This window comes from Sebastes umbrosus, chromosome 7, assembly GCF_015220745.1.
Source record: "Sebastes umbrosus isolate fSebUmb1 chromosome 7, fSebUmb1.pri, whole genome shotgun sequence".
NCBI lineage: Eukaryota > Metazoa > Chordata > Actinopteri > Perciformes > Sebastidae > Sebastes > Sebastes umbrosus.
Window position 1 is genome coordinate 14,396,662 of NC_051275.1, and position 17,802 is coordinate 14,414,463.

The following is a 17,802-nucleotide window of genomic DNA, read 5'->3' on the forward strand; positions in this document are numbered from 1 at the left end:
AATTGTACATGCAGCCCACAGAAAAGACTTGGACATGAGTTAATCAAAGACCATTGGGTAAGAGCATCCTGTCTCTGATGTACACTAAGCTGACGTAGAGTAGAAGGAGGGCAGTTTTTGACTGAAAATCTATAAAACCAGTAAAAACACAAATGCAGCATTCCCACATGCAAACAGTTGAAGGATGGAGATCTCAGCTCTCGTTATTGGCCTGATCCTGTCTCTGGGTTTGTGTGAGCTGAAATCAGCTCTTGCCTTGAATGGTTCTGGAGATGGAGTGAAACAAAAGGCTGGTGTCAACACTGAGGATTCATCTGTGAAATGTAAACTCCAGGGTACCACTCGTCTACCTGCTTTCTCAATGGATGGTGACTATGTAATGGGTGGTGTTTTCGCCATACACTACAACATGCACACAGTGAAACATAACTACACCACCATGCCTGAGCCACTAAGGTGCACAGGGAGGTTAGTAAGAGGGAGAAGTGGAGGATGAGAGGAAGTTAGACTGTATGGGGAAAGAAGTGTTTTGATGTATGATGTGCTTACGTTGCAATGTTTTGTGTAGTATTGCTAATATATATATATATATACATATATATATATATACTGTATATTTGTATGTATATACTTTTTTTTTCATATTAAGTGCCATATCTGTATTTAATCATACATATTGCAGGTATTGTATTCAAAAATACTACAAAATAGTATAGCCCACTATATGAAAAAGACAATTTTGTTTTGCATTTCTTAACCGAAAATACTAATTTGTACACATTTAACACTGTTAAATGTTTAGATTTAGTTGACTGTTGTTAATCCATGCGTTAAGACTATTGTGAATGTTGGATTGATATCTAAGTCTTTGTTATGAATTGTCTTGTTCAATTCAATTAAATTCATTTTCAAACCACATCAATCTTAACAGAATTGAACTCAAGACGCTTATCATACTGTATATAGCAGGTCTAGACTGTACTCTATAATTTAGAGACCCTACAAGAGATCCCCCAGCATGCACTAGGTGCGACAGTGGTAAGAAAAATATGTCTATATTTCAGTTCTCCCATATTATGAATTTCTGTTAAAATTGTGAATTCTCCTCATGTGTGCAGCATTGTCTCCCGTGAACTGCGCTTCTCACGTGCAATGGTCTTCGCCATCGATGAGATTAACAACAGCACCGACCTGCTGCCAGGCATCAAGCTCGGTTATCAGATCTACGACTCGTGCGCCTCGGTGCCCGTGGCAGTGCACGTGGCATTCCAGCTTTCGAGCGGCCTGGACCCGGTGTTTTACACCGGCGACAACTGCTCGCAATCTGGTATGGTGATGGCTATCGTTGGTGACTCTGGGTCCACACCATCCATCAGCATGTCGCGCATCATCGGGCCCTTTAACATCCCTCTAGTAAATGTTTTGAATTTCTGGCAAACTATGTGTTTAATAAGAGCACTGCTGTTTTTTGTCTTCCCGTTAAATAATTACAATGTTGTTTTCCTTTAGGTGAGCCACTTTGCCACTTGTGCATGCCTGTCTGATAAGCAGCAGTACCCGAGTTTCTTTAGAACAATCCCCAGTGACCTGTTCCAGGCTGACGCGCTGGCCAAGCTGGTAAAACACTTTGGCTGGACTTGGATAGGTGCTGTCCGGTCGGATTCAGACTATGGCAACAATGGCATGGCCTCTTTCTTGGATGCAGCGCACAAAGAGGGGATCTGTGTGGAGTACTCTGAATCCTTCTATCGGACCAATCCACGTAGGAGGATCCAGAGGGTAGCTGACGTTATTCGCAGGTTTCTACATCACTGATTGTGATTTTGTTCACTGTGCTGACACTAACCTTCTGCACACAAAAAAAAATCTTCTGTAAAATATAAGATGGAAGATTATTTTCTTATTTTAGTGGCAAAGTGGAAATGTATCTTTTTTTTCATCACTTTTATTTATCTCATATGTATTACTGATATTGTTATAAAAATAGAGTCAGTGAGGCCAAACATTAAAGTTCTCTCATGTTGTTTCAAATATCTAGATACATATTTAAAAATGTTACTTTTGTTTATATTGACATAATACAACGCTCTATAATATCTTTCCAGGTCGACAGCTATGGTCGTTGTGGCGTTTACATCACCTGGAGACCTGAGGATTCTGCTGGAGGAGCTGTCGCTTGAGCCTTCTCCACCTCGTCAGTGGATAGGCAGTGAGTCCTGGGTAACCCACCCAGACATGCTGAGGTTCAAAGTCTGTGCTGGAGCCATCGGATTTGGCATTGAGCAATCTGTCATCCCAGGTCTGAGAGACTTCCTGCTGGATCTCTCTCCCCCTAAAGTGGCTGCCTCTCCAGTGTTTACTGAGTTCTGGGAGGATGTATTCAACTGCAGACTGGGGAAAAGTGAGAAAGTTGTGCTTATTTTTAACACATGTGACATTCACAGTTGAGCCCTTATGTGTGCTCTGTTGTTTTGTATTGTCTGAGTGGAGCAGCAGCAGCTTTTAAACAAAATCACAGATTTTGATTGAAAGGGAAATAATTGAGCAAAGATGAGGTGCACATATGGTGCATCTTTGTGAATAATCTGTCTTGATACGATGAACTGTCAGGTCAAGTTTATGCACTCTGCTGTCTTGGAGAAGATTTGTATTAACTTGGCTGCAGTAGTTTTACAATGTCAACACTAAAGCCCTGAACACAAGCACACAGTGTATAGACAGTCTCCAGGTCACCAAGCTAAATAATGATTAAACATTGTACTTACTAGCATGTATCAGTTACATTGTATATGTAAGTAGGGTATAGTTCTAATAAGGCTGTTGTACTGACAGTGATTCAAGATCATTTATTTGTTTTAGATTAAAACAGGTGAAATCAGTATCTAATTAAAGGTAAAGCCCTTTTGCCTTTTATAAATGTGACTAATTATCTGATGACTCATTTGTGTTAACGTGAGCTTGTATACATTAAGATAAATAAACATAGGTCCAGATATAAACTGAAACAGCAACTATTTAAAAATAACAGACAAATACATGTCTGCAAAAAAGTGCATTGAAATATAATGTAAAACAGGCATGTTTTATGAATAAATTAGGACAACACAGATAGAGTTTGTACAAGACACTTTTGGCAGGTTAAGTAAAACAAAAAAGAACACTAAACACAAGAAAGTATGATGATATCATAGTCAAGGCTAAAAAACACCTGCCTCTGTCTCTGTGTGTTTTTAGGCGCAGCCACAGACAAGAGTTTGTGTGATGGAACTGAAGATATAGAGACGATCCAGAGCCCGTACACTGACACATCTCAGCTCAGAATCACTAACATGGTGTACAAGGCTGTGTATGCAATAGCACATGCCATTCATAATGCAGTGTGTCAGGAAACAAATTCTATAACTCAGTGTGACAAATTCGCCAGAATAGAGTCTAAAAAGGTCAGTTGAAACAAATACGTGAACACCCCAATGTCATTTTTAAACTATAATATACCTTTTATGAAATTAAATATTGATTAAAAAATTTGATTTAATTTCTTTTACTTTGACTTGATCCTCACAGGTCCTGACGCAGCTGAAGAAAGTCAATTTTTCACAAAATGATTATGATGTGTCATTTGATGCCAACGGGGATCCTTTGGCCACATACGAGCTGGTTAACTGGCAAAAAACTGAGAGTGGCAGCATTGAGTTGGTGACTGTAGGGCACTACGATGTATCACTGCCGATGGGCCAGGAGTTCCGTATCAACAAGAACCTCACCTGGGTGGAGGATGGCACACAAGTAAAGAGCCCATTAGCAATAATTTAACACATTCAAATTTGATGATCTTAAAGGGTATTATATGTATTTTTGGTCACTGTTATCCATACTGGCTATGAAGAGATCCATGCCAAAGTTGGTGTTTTCAGTATGAAATCCCCACTTAATATTTTTCAAAAAAAGTGCTCCTTTGCTCGAATCGAGGAAGAGGAAGAGTCACCCGGCCTGGAGGAAGTCCGGGGCCCACATCTGGAGCCAGGCCTAGACGGAGGGCCCGTCAGCAAGCGCCTGGTGGCCGGGCTTGCCACGGAGCCCGGCCGGGAACTCCCCGAAGAAGCAACGTGGCTCCCCCCTCCTCTCCATTCTGTGGGCTCACCACCTGCGGGAAGAACCGCTGGGGTCGGGTGCGCTGCCACACGGGTGGCAGTGAAGGCCAGGGACCTCGACGGACCGTACCTGGGCGGCAAAGGCTAGCTTTGGGGACGTGGAACGTCACCTCTCTGTGGGGGACGTAGTCGGAGCTTATGCGTGAGGTGGAGCGTTATCATTTAGATCTGGTAGGGCTTACCTCTACGCACAGCCTCGGTTGTGGAACCGTACTCCTGGATAGGGGTTGGACTCTATTCTTCTCTGGAGTTGCCCATGGTGTGAGGCGCCGGGCGGGTGTGTATTTCACTCACAAATCCCCGGCTGAGTGCCGCTACGTTGGAGTTTACCCCGGTGGATGAGAGGGTCGCCTCCCTATGGAGGGGAAAACTCTGACTGTTGTCTGTACATATGCACCAAACAGCAGTTCGGAGTATTCGGCCATCTTGGAGACCCTGAAATGAGTACTGTATGGGGCTCCAGTAGGGGACTCCATAGTTCTGCTTGGAGACTTCAATGCGCACGTGGGCAACGATGGAGGCACCTGGAGTGGTGTGATTGGGAGGAACGGCCCCCCTGATGTAAACCCGAGTGGTCGTTTGTTATTGGATTTCTGTGCTAGTCATGGACTGTCCATAACGAACACCATGTTCGAACATAATGATACTCATAAGTGTATGTGGTACCAGAGAAACCTAGATCGATGATCGATTTTGTAATCGTATCGTCTGATCTGAGGCCGAATGTTTTGGACACTCGGGTGAAGAGAGGGGCGGAGCTGTCAACTGATCACCATCTGGTGGTGAGTTGGGTCAGAGGGTGGGGGAAGATTATGGGCAGACCTGGTAAGCCCAAACGTGTAGAGCCGGTGAACTGGGAATGTCTGGAGGAGGCCCTGTCCGAGAGATCTTCAACTCACACCTCCGGCGGACGCATCCTTGTGGAGGTTGGGGGCCTTGAACCCGAGTGGGCGATGTTCACAGCTTCCATTGCTAAAGCTGCAGCGGTGAGCTGTGGTCTTAAGGTCTTAGGTGCCTCAAGGGGCGGCAACCCCGGAGGTCAGGGAAGCCGTCCGATTGAAGAAGGCGGCCTTCCGGGATATGTTATCTCGGAGGACTCCGGAGGCAGTTGCAAGGTACCGACAGGCCCGAAGAGCAGCAGCCACTGTCATGACGGAAGCAAAGCAGTAGTAGTGGGAGGAGTTCGGAGCTGCCATGGAGAAGGACATTCGGTCGGCACCAAAGTGCTTCTGGAAAACCGTCCAGCACCTCATGAGGGGGAAACGGGGAACCATCCAAGCTGTGTACAGTAAGGGTGGGACAATGTTGACCTCAACTGAGGAGGTAATCGGGCGGTGGAAGGAGCACTTTGAGGAACTCCTGAATCCAACTCTACTGTAGAGGCAGAGCTGGAAGCTGATGGGGGACCATCATCAATTTCCCTGGTGGAAGTCACTGAGGTAGTCAAACAACTCCACAGTGGCAAAGCCCCAGTGATTGATGAGATCAGTCCAGAAATGCTGAATGCTTTTGGTGTGGAGGGGCTGTCTTGGATGACACGTCTCTTCAACATTGCGTGGAAGTTGGTGACAGTGCCTAAGGAGTGGCAGACCGGGGTGGTGGTTCCCCTGTTCAAAAAGGGGGACCAGAGAGTGTGTGCCAATTACAGGGGTATCACACTACTCAGCCTCCCTGGTAAAGTCTACTCCATGGTGCTGGAAAGGAGGGTTCGGCCGATAGTCGAACCTCGGATCGAAGAAGAACAATGCGGATTCCGTCCTGGCCGTGGAACAACGGACCAGCTCTTCACTCTCGCAAGGATCCTAGAGGGGGCCTGGGAGTATGCCTATCCAGTCTACATGTGTTTTGTGGACTTGGAGAAGGCGTATGACCGGGTCCCCCGGGAGATACTGTGGGGGGTGCTGCGGGAGTATGGGGTGAGGGGGTCACTTCTCAGGGCCATCCAATCTCTTTACTCCCAAAGCGAGAGCTGTGTTCAGGTTCTCGGCAATAAGTCGGACTAGTTTCCGGTAGGGGTTGGCCTCCGCCAGGGCTGCGCTTTGTCACCAATCCTGTTTGTGATATTCATGGACAGGATATCGAGGCGTAGTCGGTGGGAGGTGGGTTTGCAGTTCGGTGTGATGAGGATCTCATCGCTGCTTTTTGCAGATGATGTGGTCCTTTTGGCATCATCGGTCTGCGACCTCCAGCACTCACTGGATCGGTTCGCAGCTGAGTGTGAAGCAGCTGGGATGAGGATCAGTACCTCTAAATCTGAGGCCATGGTTCTCAGCAGGAAACAGATGGATTGCCTAGTCCGGGTAGGGAATGAGTCCTTACCCCAAGTGAAGGAGTTCAAGTACCTCGGGGTCTTGTTCGCGAGTGAGGGGACTATGGAACGTGAGATTGGCCAGAGAATCGAAGCAGCGGGGGCGGTATTGCATTCACTTTACCGCACCGTTGTGACGAAAAGAGAGCTGAGCCTGAAGGCAAAGCTCTCAACCTACCGGTCAATCTTCGTTCCTACTCTCACCTATGATCATGAGAGCTGGGTCATGACTGAAAGAACTAGATCGCGGGTACAAGCGGCCAAAATGGGTTTCCTCAGGAGGATGGCTGGCGTCTCCCTTAGAGATAGGGTTAGAAGCTCAGTCATCCGTGAGGGACTCGGAGTAGAGCCGCTGCTCCTTTGCGTTGAAAGGAGCCAGCTGAGGTGGTTCAGGCATCTAGTGAGGATGCTCCCTGGGCGCCTACCTTGGGAGGTGTTCCAGGCACAACCAGCTGGGAGGAAACCACGGGGAAGACCCACGACTAGGTGGAGAGATTATATCTCCACACTGGCCTGGGAACGCCACGGGATCCCCCAGTCAGAGCTTGTTAATGTGGCCCGGGAAAGGGAAGTTTGGGGTCCCCTGCGTGAGCTGTTGCCCCCGCAACCCGACCCCGGATACGCGGTTGAAGATGGATGGATGGATGGATGTTCCTTTGCTGAGCTGCGTCACAGGGATAGTAACAAAGTTTACAAAATAGTAACCCTAGTTCTATAAGCATTAATGCTATTAAAACACACGTTGATATATTTTTTCGACCTATTGTTTTTGTCATGGATACTCACTCAAAACGCGAATATTACAGAATGCAACAAAAAGCAAGGTAATTATTCACAGAATGAGGTCAAATTTTTTAATTTGGAATTGCGCCTATATTTATAATACAACAAAGGAGAGGCTCCGTAGTCCGAACCAAAACGGTAAACTTTATTACTCCTTTCAACCTTGACAAAGGCAGCTTAAATTAGATCCACTCCTACCATTCGTACCTTTCACAATAAAAGCCCTAGATATATAATATTCACAGATGAATATTTTCGTGATGTTTATTCGTCAAGCCTCCAGTGTGTATTGGCCTTAACTTTGGAAGATAACCACTTGATTTGTCAAATGGCTTTAAGAGGGGATTTCTCACAGCCAGTATGAACAGGAGGAATGGTTACAGTTACCAATACAACTTTCAGTACACATATTGGCATATGAGTATTGTTTTAAGACAGACTTGAAAAAAAATGTGAACCTATTCTTTAAACTTCAGAGCTTCAGGGCACACCTGAATAGTTGACTTTGTTTATATCTATGTGCCAGGTGCCTGTGTCAGTGTGCACTGACAGCTGTCCTCCAGGAACTCGTAAAGTGCTGCAGAAAGGAAAACCCATCTGCTGCTATGATTGTATATTGTGCCCTGAGGGAGAGATTAGCAATGCTACAGGTATTTTTTTTTTTCTAAAGCATTTCTACAACATTGAATATGACAACTAAAAGCCCTTTTTGCTTATTTTTTTTCAGATTCCCCTGATTGTTTCCCTTGCCCTAAGGAGTTCTGGCCTAATGCAGAGAGAGACACTTGTCTCCCCAAGCCTGTAGAGTTTCTTTCCTTCAACGAGGTCCTTGGAATCATCTTGGCTGCATTCTCAGTCGGTGGCGCCTGTCTTGCCATTATAACAGCAGCTGTGTTTTATCATCACAGGACATCCCCGATTGTCAGGGCCAACAACTCTGAGCTGAGCTTCCTGCTGCTCTTCTCACTGACTTTATGTTTCTTATGTTCATTAACTTTCATTGGAGCACCCTCTGAGTGGTCCTGCATGCTGCGCCACACAGCGTTTGGGATCACCTTCGTCCTCTGTATGTCTTGTGTTCTTGGAAAAACAATAGTAGTGTTAATGGCCTTCAAAGCTACACTAGGTAGTAATGTCATGAAATGGTTTGGTCCTCCGCAGCAAATAATGACTGTAGTGTCTTTCACGTTCATTCAAGTTTTAATATGTACTATTTGGTTGGTTGTTAGTCCTCCTTTTCCAAAGAAAAACCTAACCACATACAAGGAGAGAATCATCCTGGAGTGTGCATTAGGCTCAGCTATTGGGTTCTGGGCTGTGCTCGGGTACATCGGCCTACTAGCTGTCTTTTGCTTTGTGTTAGCTGTCCTAGCCCGGAAACTACCTGACAATTTTAATGAAGCCAAGCTGATCACCTTCAGCATGCTGATATTCTGTGCAGTCTGGATCACATTTATCCCAGCGTATATCAGCTCTCCTGGGAAGTTCACTGTGGCTGTGGAGATATTTGCCATTCTGGCCTCCAGTTTTGGACTAATAATGTGTATATTTGCTCCAAAGTGTTTCATAATTTTGTTTAAGCCAGAAAAGAACACCAAGAAACATTTAATGAACAAAAATCAATTCTAAACAGGTGACATTTGTGAGTATGAAGCTTGTTGATTTAAATACTTACATTTAAAGTTAAATATTTCTTAATGTATTATTAGTCATTAGGCCATTTTGTGAATGTCCTTTTAATGTGTCCTTTTTTTTTTTTTATTTTTTTATTTTTAAAGTTATTTTTTTGGGGGCATTTTCCATTTTATTGAGAGGACAGTGGATAGAGTCTTGGAAAGGGGGGAGAGAGAGAGAGTGGATGCGGAAAGGGCCACAGGCCGGATTCGAACCCGGGCCGCCGCGGTCAGGACCAAGCCTTGATACATGGACGCCCGTTCTACCAACTGAGCTAACCCAGGCGCCCATTTTAATGTGTCCTTTTAATGTGTTTCCACATATAATTTTATTATGAGATGAAAATATTTACTAAAGTGAATAAATGGAGTCAAAATTTACAATATATAAATGCATCTTTCTCTTTCATAAAATGTATCAATAATATTTCTGTATCAGCATTATTTAATATGGGATTAAAACAAACAAACACCCCACTAAAGGTGCACATTTGTAATATAAGCTAAAAAAAAATGCAAAAAGGACATGACTAAATTAGGAATATAATTGGTGTTTATAATGGTAACTTTTCAAGAAGTGAAAAAAGACATGGGTACTTAGTGCATATAAAATTGTACATGCAGCCCACAGAAAAGACTTGGACATGAGTTAATCAAATACCATTGGGTAAGAGCACCCTGTCTCTGATGTACACTAATCTGACGTAGAGTAGAAGGAGGCAAGCTTTTGTCTGAAAATCCATAAACCAGTGAAAACACACATGCAGCATTCCCACATGCAGACAGTTGAGGGATGGAGATCTCAGCTCTCGTTATTGGCCTGATCCTGTCTCTGGGTTTGTGTGAGCTGAACTCAGCTCTTGCCTTGAATGGTTCTTGGGAGGGTGTGAAACAAAACGCTGGGCTCAACACTGAGGCTTCATCTGTGAAATGTAAACTCCAGGGTACCACTCGTCTACCTGCGTTCTCAATGGATGGTGACTTCATTATTGGTGGTGTTTTCTCCATACACTACAACATGCACACAGTAAAGCATAACTACACCATCATGCCTGAGCCACCAAGGTGCACAGGGAGGTTGGTAATAGGGGATATGAGGATGTTAGACTGTGTGAGGATAGACATGTTTTGATTTTCTATGATGTGCTTACAATTAAGTCAAGAAATTTTAAAATGTACTTTTTTTTTTTTACATTAAGTGACAAATCAGTATTTGGCCATATATATATTATGGTATTGGTATTATATTTTAAAATCATAGTACAGAATACTATACTTTATGAAAAAGTATATTTTGTTTTGAGTTTGTTAACTGACAATACAGATACATATTTAACAGTTTTCACATTTTTAATTTAGATATTTATTGTTAATCCAGGCATTAAGAATATTGTGAATGTTGGATTGATATCCAATCCTGCTTTGAATTTTGTTTTTCAGTTATCCAGTTTAATGTCTCTCTGTTAAAATTTTGATGTCCTCATCATATGCAGTCCTAAATTTAAAAAGTGACATGAGTGTCTGTGTGCAGCATAAGCCTCCGTGAACTGCGCTTCTCACGTGCAATGGTCTTCGCCATCAATGAGATTAACAACAGCACCGAGCTGCTGCCGGGCATCAAGCTCGGTTATCAGATCTACGACTCGTGCGCCTCGGTGCCCGTGGTGGTGCACGTGGCATTCCAGCTATCAAGCGGCCTGGAGCCGGTGTTTTACACCGGAGACAACTGCTCGCAATCTGGTATGGTGATGGCTATCGTTGGTGAGTCTGGGTCCACACCATCCATCAGTATGTCGCGCATCATCGGGCCCTTTAACATCCCTCAAGTAAATGTTTTGAATTTCTGGCAAACTATATGTGTTTAATATAGAGCAGTGCTGTTTTTTGTCTGCCCGTTAAATAATTACACTGTTGTTTTCCTTTAGGTGAGCCATCTTGCCACTTGTGCATGCCTGTCCGATAAGCAGCAGTACCCGAGTTTTTTCAGAACAATCCCCAGTGACCAGTTCCAGGCTGACGCGCTGGCCAAGCTGGTAAAACACTTTGGCTGGACTTGGATAGGTGCTGTCCGGTCTGATTCGGACTATGGCAACAATGGCATGGCCTCTTTCCTGGACGCAGCGCAAAAAGAGGGGATCTGTGTGGAGTACTCTGAATCTTTACATTGGACCAATCAACGTAGCAAGATCCAGAGGGTAGCTGACGTTATTCGCAGGTTTCTACATCACTGATTGTGCTTTTGTTCACTGTGCTGACACTGACCTTCTGCACACAAAAAAAACAACAATGTTCTATAAAATATTAGATGGAAGATTATTTTCTTATTTTAGTTGCAAAGTGGAAATGTATCTTTTTTTTCATCACATTGATTAATCTCATATGTATTACTGATATGTTATAAAAATAGAGTCAGTGAGGCCAAACATTAAAGTTCTCACATGTTGTTTCAAATATCTAGATACATATTTAAAAATGTTAATTTTGTTTATATTAACATAATACAATACTCTATAATATCTTTCCAGGTCAACGGCTATGGTCGTTGTGGCATTTATATCCGCTGGAGACCTGAGGATTCTGCTGGAGGAGCTGTCGCTCGAGCCTTCTCCACCTCGCCAGTGGATAGGCAGTGAATCCTGGGTAACCCACCCAGACATGCTGAGGTTCAAGGTCTGTGTTGGAGCCATCGGATTTGGCATTGAGCAATCCGTCATCCCAGGTCTGAGAGACTTCCTGCTGGATCTCTCTCCCCCTAAAGTGGCTGCCTCTCCGGTGCTTACTGAGTTCTGGGAGGATACATTCAACTGCAGGCTGGGAACAAGTGAGAAAGTTGTGCTTATTTTTTAACACATGTGACACTCACAATTGAGTCCTAATGTGTGCTGTGTTGTTTTTTTTTATCGTCTGAGTGGAGCAGCAGCAGCAGCTTTTAAACCAAATCCCAGATTTTGATTGAAAGGGAAATAATTGAACAAAGATGAGGGGCATACACGGTGCATCTCTGTGAATAATCTCACTTGATATGACGAACTGTCAGGTCAAGTTTATGCACTCTGCTGTTTCGGAGAAGATTTGTATTAACTTGGCTGCAGTAGTTTTACAATGTCAACACTGAGGCGCTGAACACAAGCACACAGTGTATAGACAGTCTCCAGGCCACCAAGCTAAATAACGATTAAACATTATACTTTATATCATGTATCAGTTACAGTATGTATGTAGGTCTAATTAAGCTATTATACTCACAGTGATTTCAGATAATTTTGTTTTAAACATTTTCAAACACATCATGTCAGTATTTAATTAAAGGAAAATACTTTTTTGCCTTTTATAAAGGTGACTAGTTGTCTGGTGACTGATTTGCGTTTTCGTGAGCTTATATATATAAAATTATAAAAAACAGGGCCAGATACAAACTGAAAAAACAACAATTTAAAAATAATAGATAAAGAAGCATGTCTGCAAAAAAGTGCTTTGAAATGTAATGTAAACAAAAAAAGCTGTTTTCAAGATAAATTAGAACAATATATATATATGAATCTTTACAAGACACTTTTGGTAGGTTAAGTAAAACAAAAAAACAATAAACACAAGAAAGAATGATAATGTTGTCAAGGCTAAAGACCCCTGCCTCTGTCTCTGTGTGTTTTTAGGTGCAGCCACAGACAAGAGTGTGTGTGATGGAACTGAAAACATAGAGGTGATTCAGAGCCCGTACACCACATCTCAGTTCCGAATCACTAACATGGTGTACAAGGCTGTTTATGCAATAGCACATGCCATTCATAATGCAGTGTGTCAGGAAACAAATTCTATAACTCAGTGTGACAAATTCGCCAGGATAGATACCAAAAAGGTCAGTCGAAACAACTCAATGTCCTTTTTAAAAAAAAAAAAATATTTATTTTATTTTACATTATTTAATTTCTCTCCCTCACTGTGTTCCTTTACTTTATCCTCACAGGTTCTTACTCAGCTGAAGAAAGTGCATTTTTCCCAAAATGGTTATGATGTGTCATTTGATGCCAACGGGGATCCTGTGGCCACATACGAGCTGATTAACTGGCAAAAAACTGAGAGTGGCAGCATTAAGATGGTGACAGTAGGGCACTACGATGCATCACTGCCGGTGGGCCAGGAGTTCCGTATCAACAGGAACCTCACCTGGGTGGAGGGTGGCACACAAGTAAGGAGCCCTAAAGAAATAACATATTCAAATTGGGTGATCTTAAAGGGTATAGTATATGTTTTTGGTCCCTGTCCTCCTGCCCATACTGGTTGTGAAGATAACTTTCATAGTTACAGTATTTTCAGCATGAAATTCACCTTTAATATTTTCCAAAATTGTTCGCTTACTGGGCCTCAACACAGGGATAGTAACAAAAAATGGGAATTTGTATTAAAAGACTGTAACTTTGGAACAACACATTCTCACTCCCAACTCAACGTCAAATACCGCCACTTAGTCAGTGCCCCTTGGCATCGGATACCGATACTCTAGGTATTCCTCTAGTTTTAATTTTGGACGTGTCAGGGACAGCGTGTCAATATACCCTTGTTATATGTATAGTGTCTTTTCAAAATTAAAAAATATATAAAATATTGGTTTAGGCAACACAAACACTTAGGTAGGGTTAGGAAATGATGGTGGTTGATGTTAACTTCACTGACTAACAACTAATGTGACCAGCGAGTGCCTAACAATTCATGTGGCTCTTGGGAGTAACGCTACTAAGTAACTAAATAAGTAAGTAAAACTTTATTTATATAGCACCTTCTTAAACATAGGTCACAAAGTGATGTACAATAACATAATTAAAACGCGATACCAAGTGCAAAGCGCAAAACGCATACAAGATAAAACAATAATCAAAAATACATAAAAATCCACTTAAGAATACAGAAAGCATATAGCAACCAGTTAGCAGACAGATCAACTCTCATATAGAAAAGACAAACTTTAAGAAGGGCCCCCCTAAGGGAGGAACGGACCCCAGGTCGGGTACCACTGGTGTAAGGGATTAGAAGCTCGGAGATGTAGGCAGGAGCTAGACCATGGAGTGCCTTACTGTATAAGTGATTAAAAGAGTCTTAAATCCAATCCTGAACTTCCCTGGCAGCCAATTGAGGATCAAATTTACGCCAAGATTCCTGGAGTTAGGTTTGACAAAGGGGGACAAGAGGACTAATACACTGGGAAAAAAATGCCATTTATAGTATTTTTGGGACCAATAATGAAAAGCTCAGATTTGTCAGAATTTAGTTGAAGAAAGTTGAGGGACATCCAGTCCTTTATAGCAGCTAAACAGTTGCAAAGTGTGCCTAGGTTGATGAAGTCATCTGGTTTTACTGAAACATATAGTTTAGTGTTGTCTGCGTAATAATGATAGGATATTCAGGCAAAGCGACTGATTATCTGGCCCAAGGAAAGCATAAACAGGGAGAATAGCATAGAGCCGAGGGTTAACCCCTGGAGCAACCCATATAATAGTGGAGCAGATGAGGACACATAGTTACCCGTGAAGACCAAGAAACCTCTATTTGACGGTGTAGGGATTTGGTAGGAACAGGTTTGGTTATTAGCGAATAAATTAATAATATCAATAGAATTATTAGTATTAATACAAATTATCAATAAACATTAATAATAAATGGGGCACCGCCCTGGAATCAGGGACCAATAACCAAAACGTTAATATAGTCTCATTACATATACTAAACTATCAATATGAAACTTTGATTAATAATTAAATTAATAACTATAACCAAAATAGATATTAAAGGTTGAAGGATATTGGAGTTCTTGACATAGCAGAGGTTGGCATTATTCACTCTTGTACAACATTAAACAGACCAGCATGTATATTCCACAAACATTTATTTACAAGATAATAAAGGTTTAAAACACAATATTAATCTAACTAAATAACTAAACAAAACAAATCTAACACAGTGTGTGAGCATGTGTGTGTGTGTGTGTGAGAGAGAGAGAGAGAGAGAGAGAGAGGGAGAGAGACAAGATGGCTGGCTTCTTGTCTCAAGATGTCTGCATGTGCCTACAGACAAAATGGCGAGCACTGTAAAACTACAAAGATGGCCGGATCAAAGATGGCCGCCAACATGTTACCACATGGCCTCTTTGTTCTTCGGAGCACATTTGCTCAGGAAGGACAAAGGGGGTGTGATGTGGGGGATGAGATTATCTGAATGTGTATGTTTATGTTTAAAACTAATTCAGTTTATGTATGTGATCTTAATGTGTGTCAGATAATGCAGTGGGTTAGAAAAGATGGTTAGTTTGCATGCAAGACCTTGTGTATGTGAAGCATAAACTAAACACATCAGATGTGGCGAAGCCAGCTACCCAAATATCTTGACTACAAATAATATCACAACAGTCAAACTCAATGAATAACATTAATTATATCAATACAGGTACATTCCAGAAATCAAAGATGAACAGTCTTGCTCAGCCGTGTGTAGTTATTAATGCTAAGATAAGCCCAGTACGTTACCAATTCATGGAAGAAAAGGTTGGTAATTCCCTGTGTTGAAGTTGTGGTTCCAAGTCAAAGATGTTGTCTTTGCTGTGCTCAATCCAGTTGTACAGATTGGGGGAAGCTGGTCACTCCAGTACTTTCTTCCCAGCAGCTTGATAGCTTGGTGCTAACTTCCTTGCTGTTGTTGCTTGAAGTTAGTTGGTAAAAAGGCAGGCTCTCGCGTCTTCTGCCTCACAAGAAAGTTCTGTGTTTCTATGTCTGTTTCCTAACCGGCCATAGATCAGAGCAGAGCTGAGGTGGGGAGAGCAGCAGCTCAACTCCAGTAGGGCCAAAGGGTGAGAATAAAGAGAAAGAACAAAGGATTGTCCTTTGGTTTTGTCCTCGGTGAATTTCACAACTATGTGTGAATGAGTCATCAGCCAATGGTTACTGAGCTGAGTCCATGGGTGGAGATACTCAATGGATGCATGACTCAAGGATCCTGAGAAGCGTAGTTCATTGTCTTTGCCACCAGCAGTCACGAGAGTAACGACTGACGTGACAAAAAGTAAATTTTTAATTTCAGTTTCACACAGGCTGGTTGAAGGTCTTGTTTGTTTGACCCAATCACCAACCTTCCCACCCAACCTAAGTGGACTACCGCGCACTTTATACTGCATCACTTGCTGTGACCGTCTAATAATACCACAGGTGGGTTTACATTGGAGTAAGTTGAAAGCACGGTGCTTCTCATACAATCGCTAAATGGTGACTCCATGAGTTGGTATTCAATGCCGAAAGGCATTGTCCAAGGAGTGGTATTTGACAAGTTTGGAGTGAGAATGGGTTGGATAACCACTTGTTTTGTCCAATTCAGACTGCTGAAGCCTCATTTTAGCTTCAGCTGAACACTGGAACACATTTTTACACAAAAACTGTCGATTTTGTCAACCACCAGTTGCGTTGACAATAAACGTACGTATATGCAATAGACGTATTGATATAAGTGTATTGTTTTAAGACAGAATTGAATAAAACTGTGAACATGTCCTTTAAATCTAAGAGTTTCATAGCACACCTGAATATGTGTGTCTTTATGTGCCAGGTGCCTGTGTCAGTGTGCACTGACAGCTGTCCTCCAGGAACTCGTAAAGTGCTGCAGAAAGGAAAACCCATCTGCTGTTATGATTGTATACTGTGTCCTGAGGGAGAGATTAGCAATGCTACAGGTATTCTTTTTCCTAATGCAAACAATATCAAATATACAGTATGACTGCTAAAAGCCCTTTTTTCTTAATTTTTTTCAGATTCCCCTGATTGTTTCCCTTGCCCCAAGGAGTTCTGGCCTAATGCAGAGAGAGACACTTGTCTCCCCAAGCCTGTAGAGTTTCTTTCCTTCAACGAGGTCCTAGGAATAATCCTGGCCGCATTCTCAGTTGGTGGCGCCTGTCTTGCCATTATAACAGCGGCTGTGTTCTATCGTCACAGGACATCCCCGATTGTCAGGGCCAACAACTCTGAGCTGAGCTTCCTGCTGCTCTTCTCCCTGACTCTTTGTTTCTTATGTTCATTAACTTTCATTGGAGCACCCTCTGAGTGGTCCTGCATGCTGCGCCACACAGCGTTCGGGATCACCTTCGTCCTCTGTATGTCTTGTGTTCTCGGAAAAACAATAGTAGTGTTAATGGCCTTCAGAGCTACACTCCCAGGTAGTAATGTCATGAAATGGTTTGGTCCTCCACAGCAAAGAATGACTGTAGTATCTTTCACGTTCATTCAAGTCTTAATATGTACTATTTGGTTGGTTCTTAGTCCTCCTTTTCCAATGAAAAACCTAACCACATACAAGGAGAGAATCATCCTGGAGTGTGCATTAGGCTCAGCTATTGGGTTCTGGGCTGTGCTCGGGTACATCGGCCTACTGGCTGTCTTTTGCTTTGTGTTAGCTGTCCTAGCCCGGAAGCTACCTGACAATTTTAATGAAGCCAAGCTGATCACCTTCAGCATGCTGATATTCTGTGCAGTCTGGATCACCTTTATCCCAGCGTATGTCAGCTCTCCTGGGAAGTTCACTGTGGCTGTGGAGATATTTGCCATTCTGGCCTCCAGTTTTGGACTCATAATGTGTATATTTGCTCCAAAGTGTTTCATCATTTTGTTTAAGCCAGAGAAGAACACCAAGAAACATGTAATGAACAAAAATCAATCCTAAAACATATGACATTTGTGAAAAATTTAGAGTATAAAGCTTGTTGATTTAAATACTTACATTTAAAGTTAAATATCTTTAATGTATTATTAATTAGTCATTATGCCATTTTGTGAATGTCCTTTTAATGTGTTATTGTCTTATTTTCCACATATAATTTTATTATGAGCTGAAAATATTTACTAAAGTGAATAAATGG

At 42.4% G+C, this 17,802-nt stretch overlaps 2 protein-coding genes across 2 annotated transcripts; both read left to right on the forward strand.

Annotated features, from left to right (window-relative positions):
- The first annotated feature begins 424 nt into the window (after nt 1–424).
- On the forward strand, nt 425–8,974 carry LOC119491735 (extracellular calcium-sensing receptor-like). Its single transcript, XM_037775936.1, has 8 exons — nt 425–468; nt 1,119–1,413; nt 1,510–1,799; nt 2,106–2,401; nt 3,235–3,440; nt 3,565–3,786; nt 7,769–7,892; nt 7,970–8,974. The coding sequence occupies exons 1-8, from the start codon at nt 440–442 to the stop codon at nt 8,869–8,871; spliced, it is 2,364 nt and encodes a 787-aa protein (XP_037631864.1). The 5' UTR covers nt 425–439; the 3' UTR covers nt 8,872–8,974.
- Nucleotides 8,975–9,948: 974 nt separating this feature from the next.
- Nucleotides 9,949–17,630, forward strand: LOC119491907 (extracellular calcium-sensing receptor-like). Its single transcript, XM_037776171.1, has 8 exons — nt 9,949–9,992; nt 10,447–10,741; nt 10,841–11,130; nt 11,441–11,736; nt 12,569–12,771; nt 12,880–13,101; nt 16,500–16,623; nt 16,702–17,630. The coding sequence occupies exons 1-8, from the start codon at nt 9,964–9,966 to the stop codon at nt 17,604–17,606; spliced, it is 2,364 nt and encodes a 787-aa protein (XP_037632099.1). The 5' UTR covers nt 9,949–9,963; the 3' UTR covers nt 17,607–17,630.
- The last annotated feature ends 172 nt before the right edge of the window (nt 17,631–17,802 follow it).

Excerpts from the sequence above, each read along its gene's own strand:
- LOC119491735 (XM_037775936.1), top strand. The coding sequence starts at position 440 with ATGCCTGAGCCACTAAGGTGCACAGGGAG. Across the intron at positions 1,800-2,105 it reads GTAGCTGACGTTATTCGCAG|GTCGACAGCTATGGTCGTTG; the intron begins GTTTCTACATCA and ends ATATCTTTCCAG. Across the intron at positions 3,441-3,564 it reads CCAGAATAGAGTCTAAAAAG|GTCCTGACGCAGCTGAAGAA; the intron begins GTCAGTTGAAAC and ends TGATCCTCACAG.
- LOC119491907 (XM_037776171.1), top strand. The coding sequence starts at position 9,964 with ATGCCTGAGCCACCAAGGTGCACAGGGAG. Across the intron at positions 11,737-12,568 it reads CAACTGCAGGCTGGGAACAA|GTGCAGCCACAGACAAGAGT; the intron begins GTGAGAAAGTTG and ends GTGTGTTTTTAG. Across the intron at positions 13,102-16,499 it reads GGGTGGAGGGTGGCACACAA|GTGCCTGTGTCAGTGTGCAC; the intron begins GTAAGGAGCCCT and ends TTTATGTGCCAG.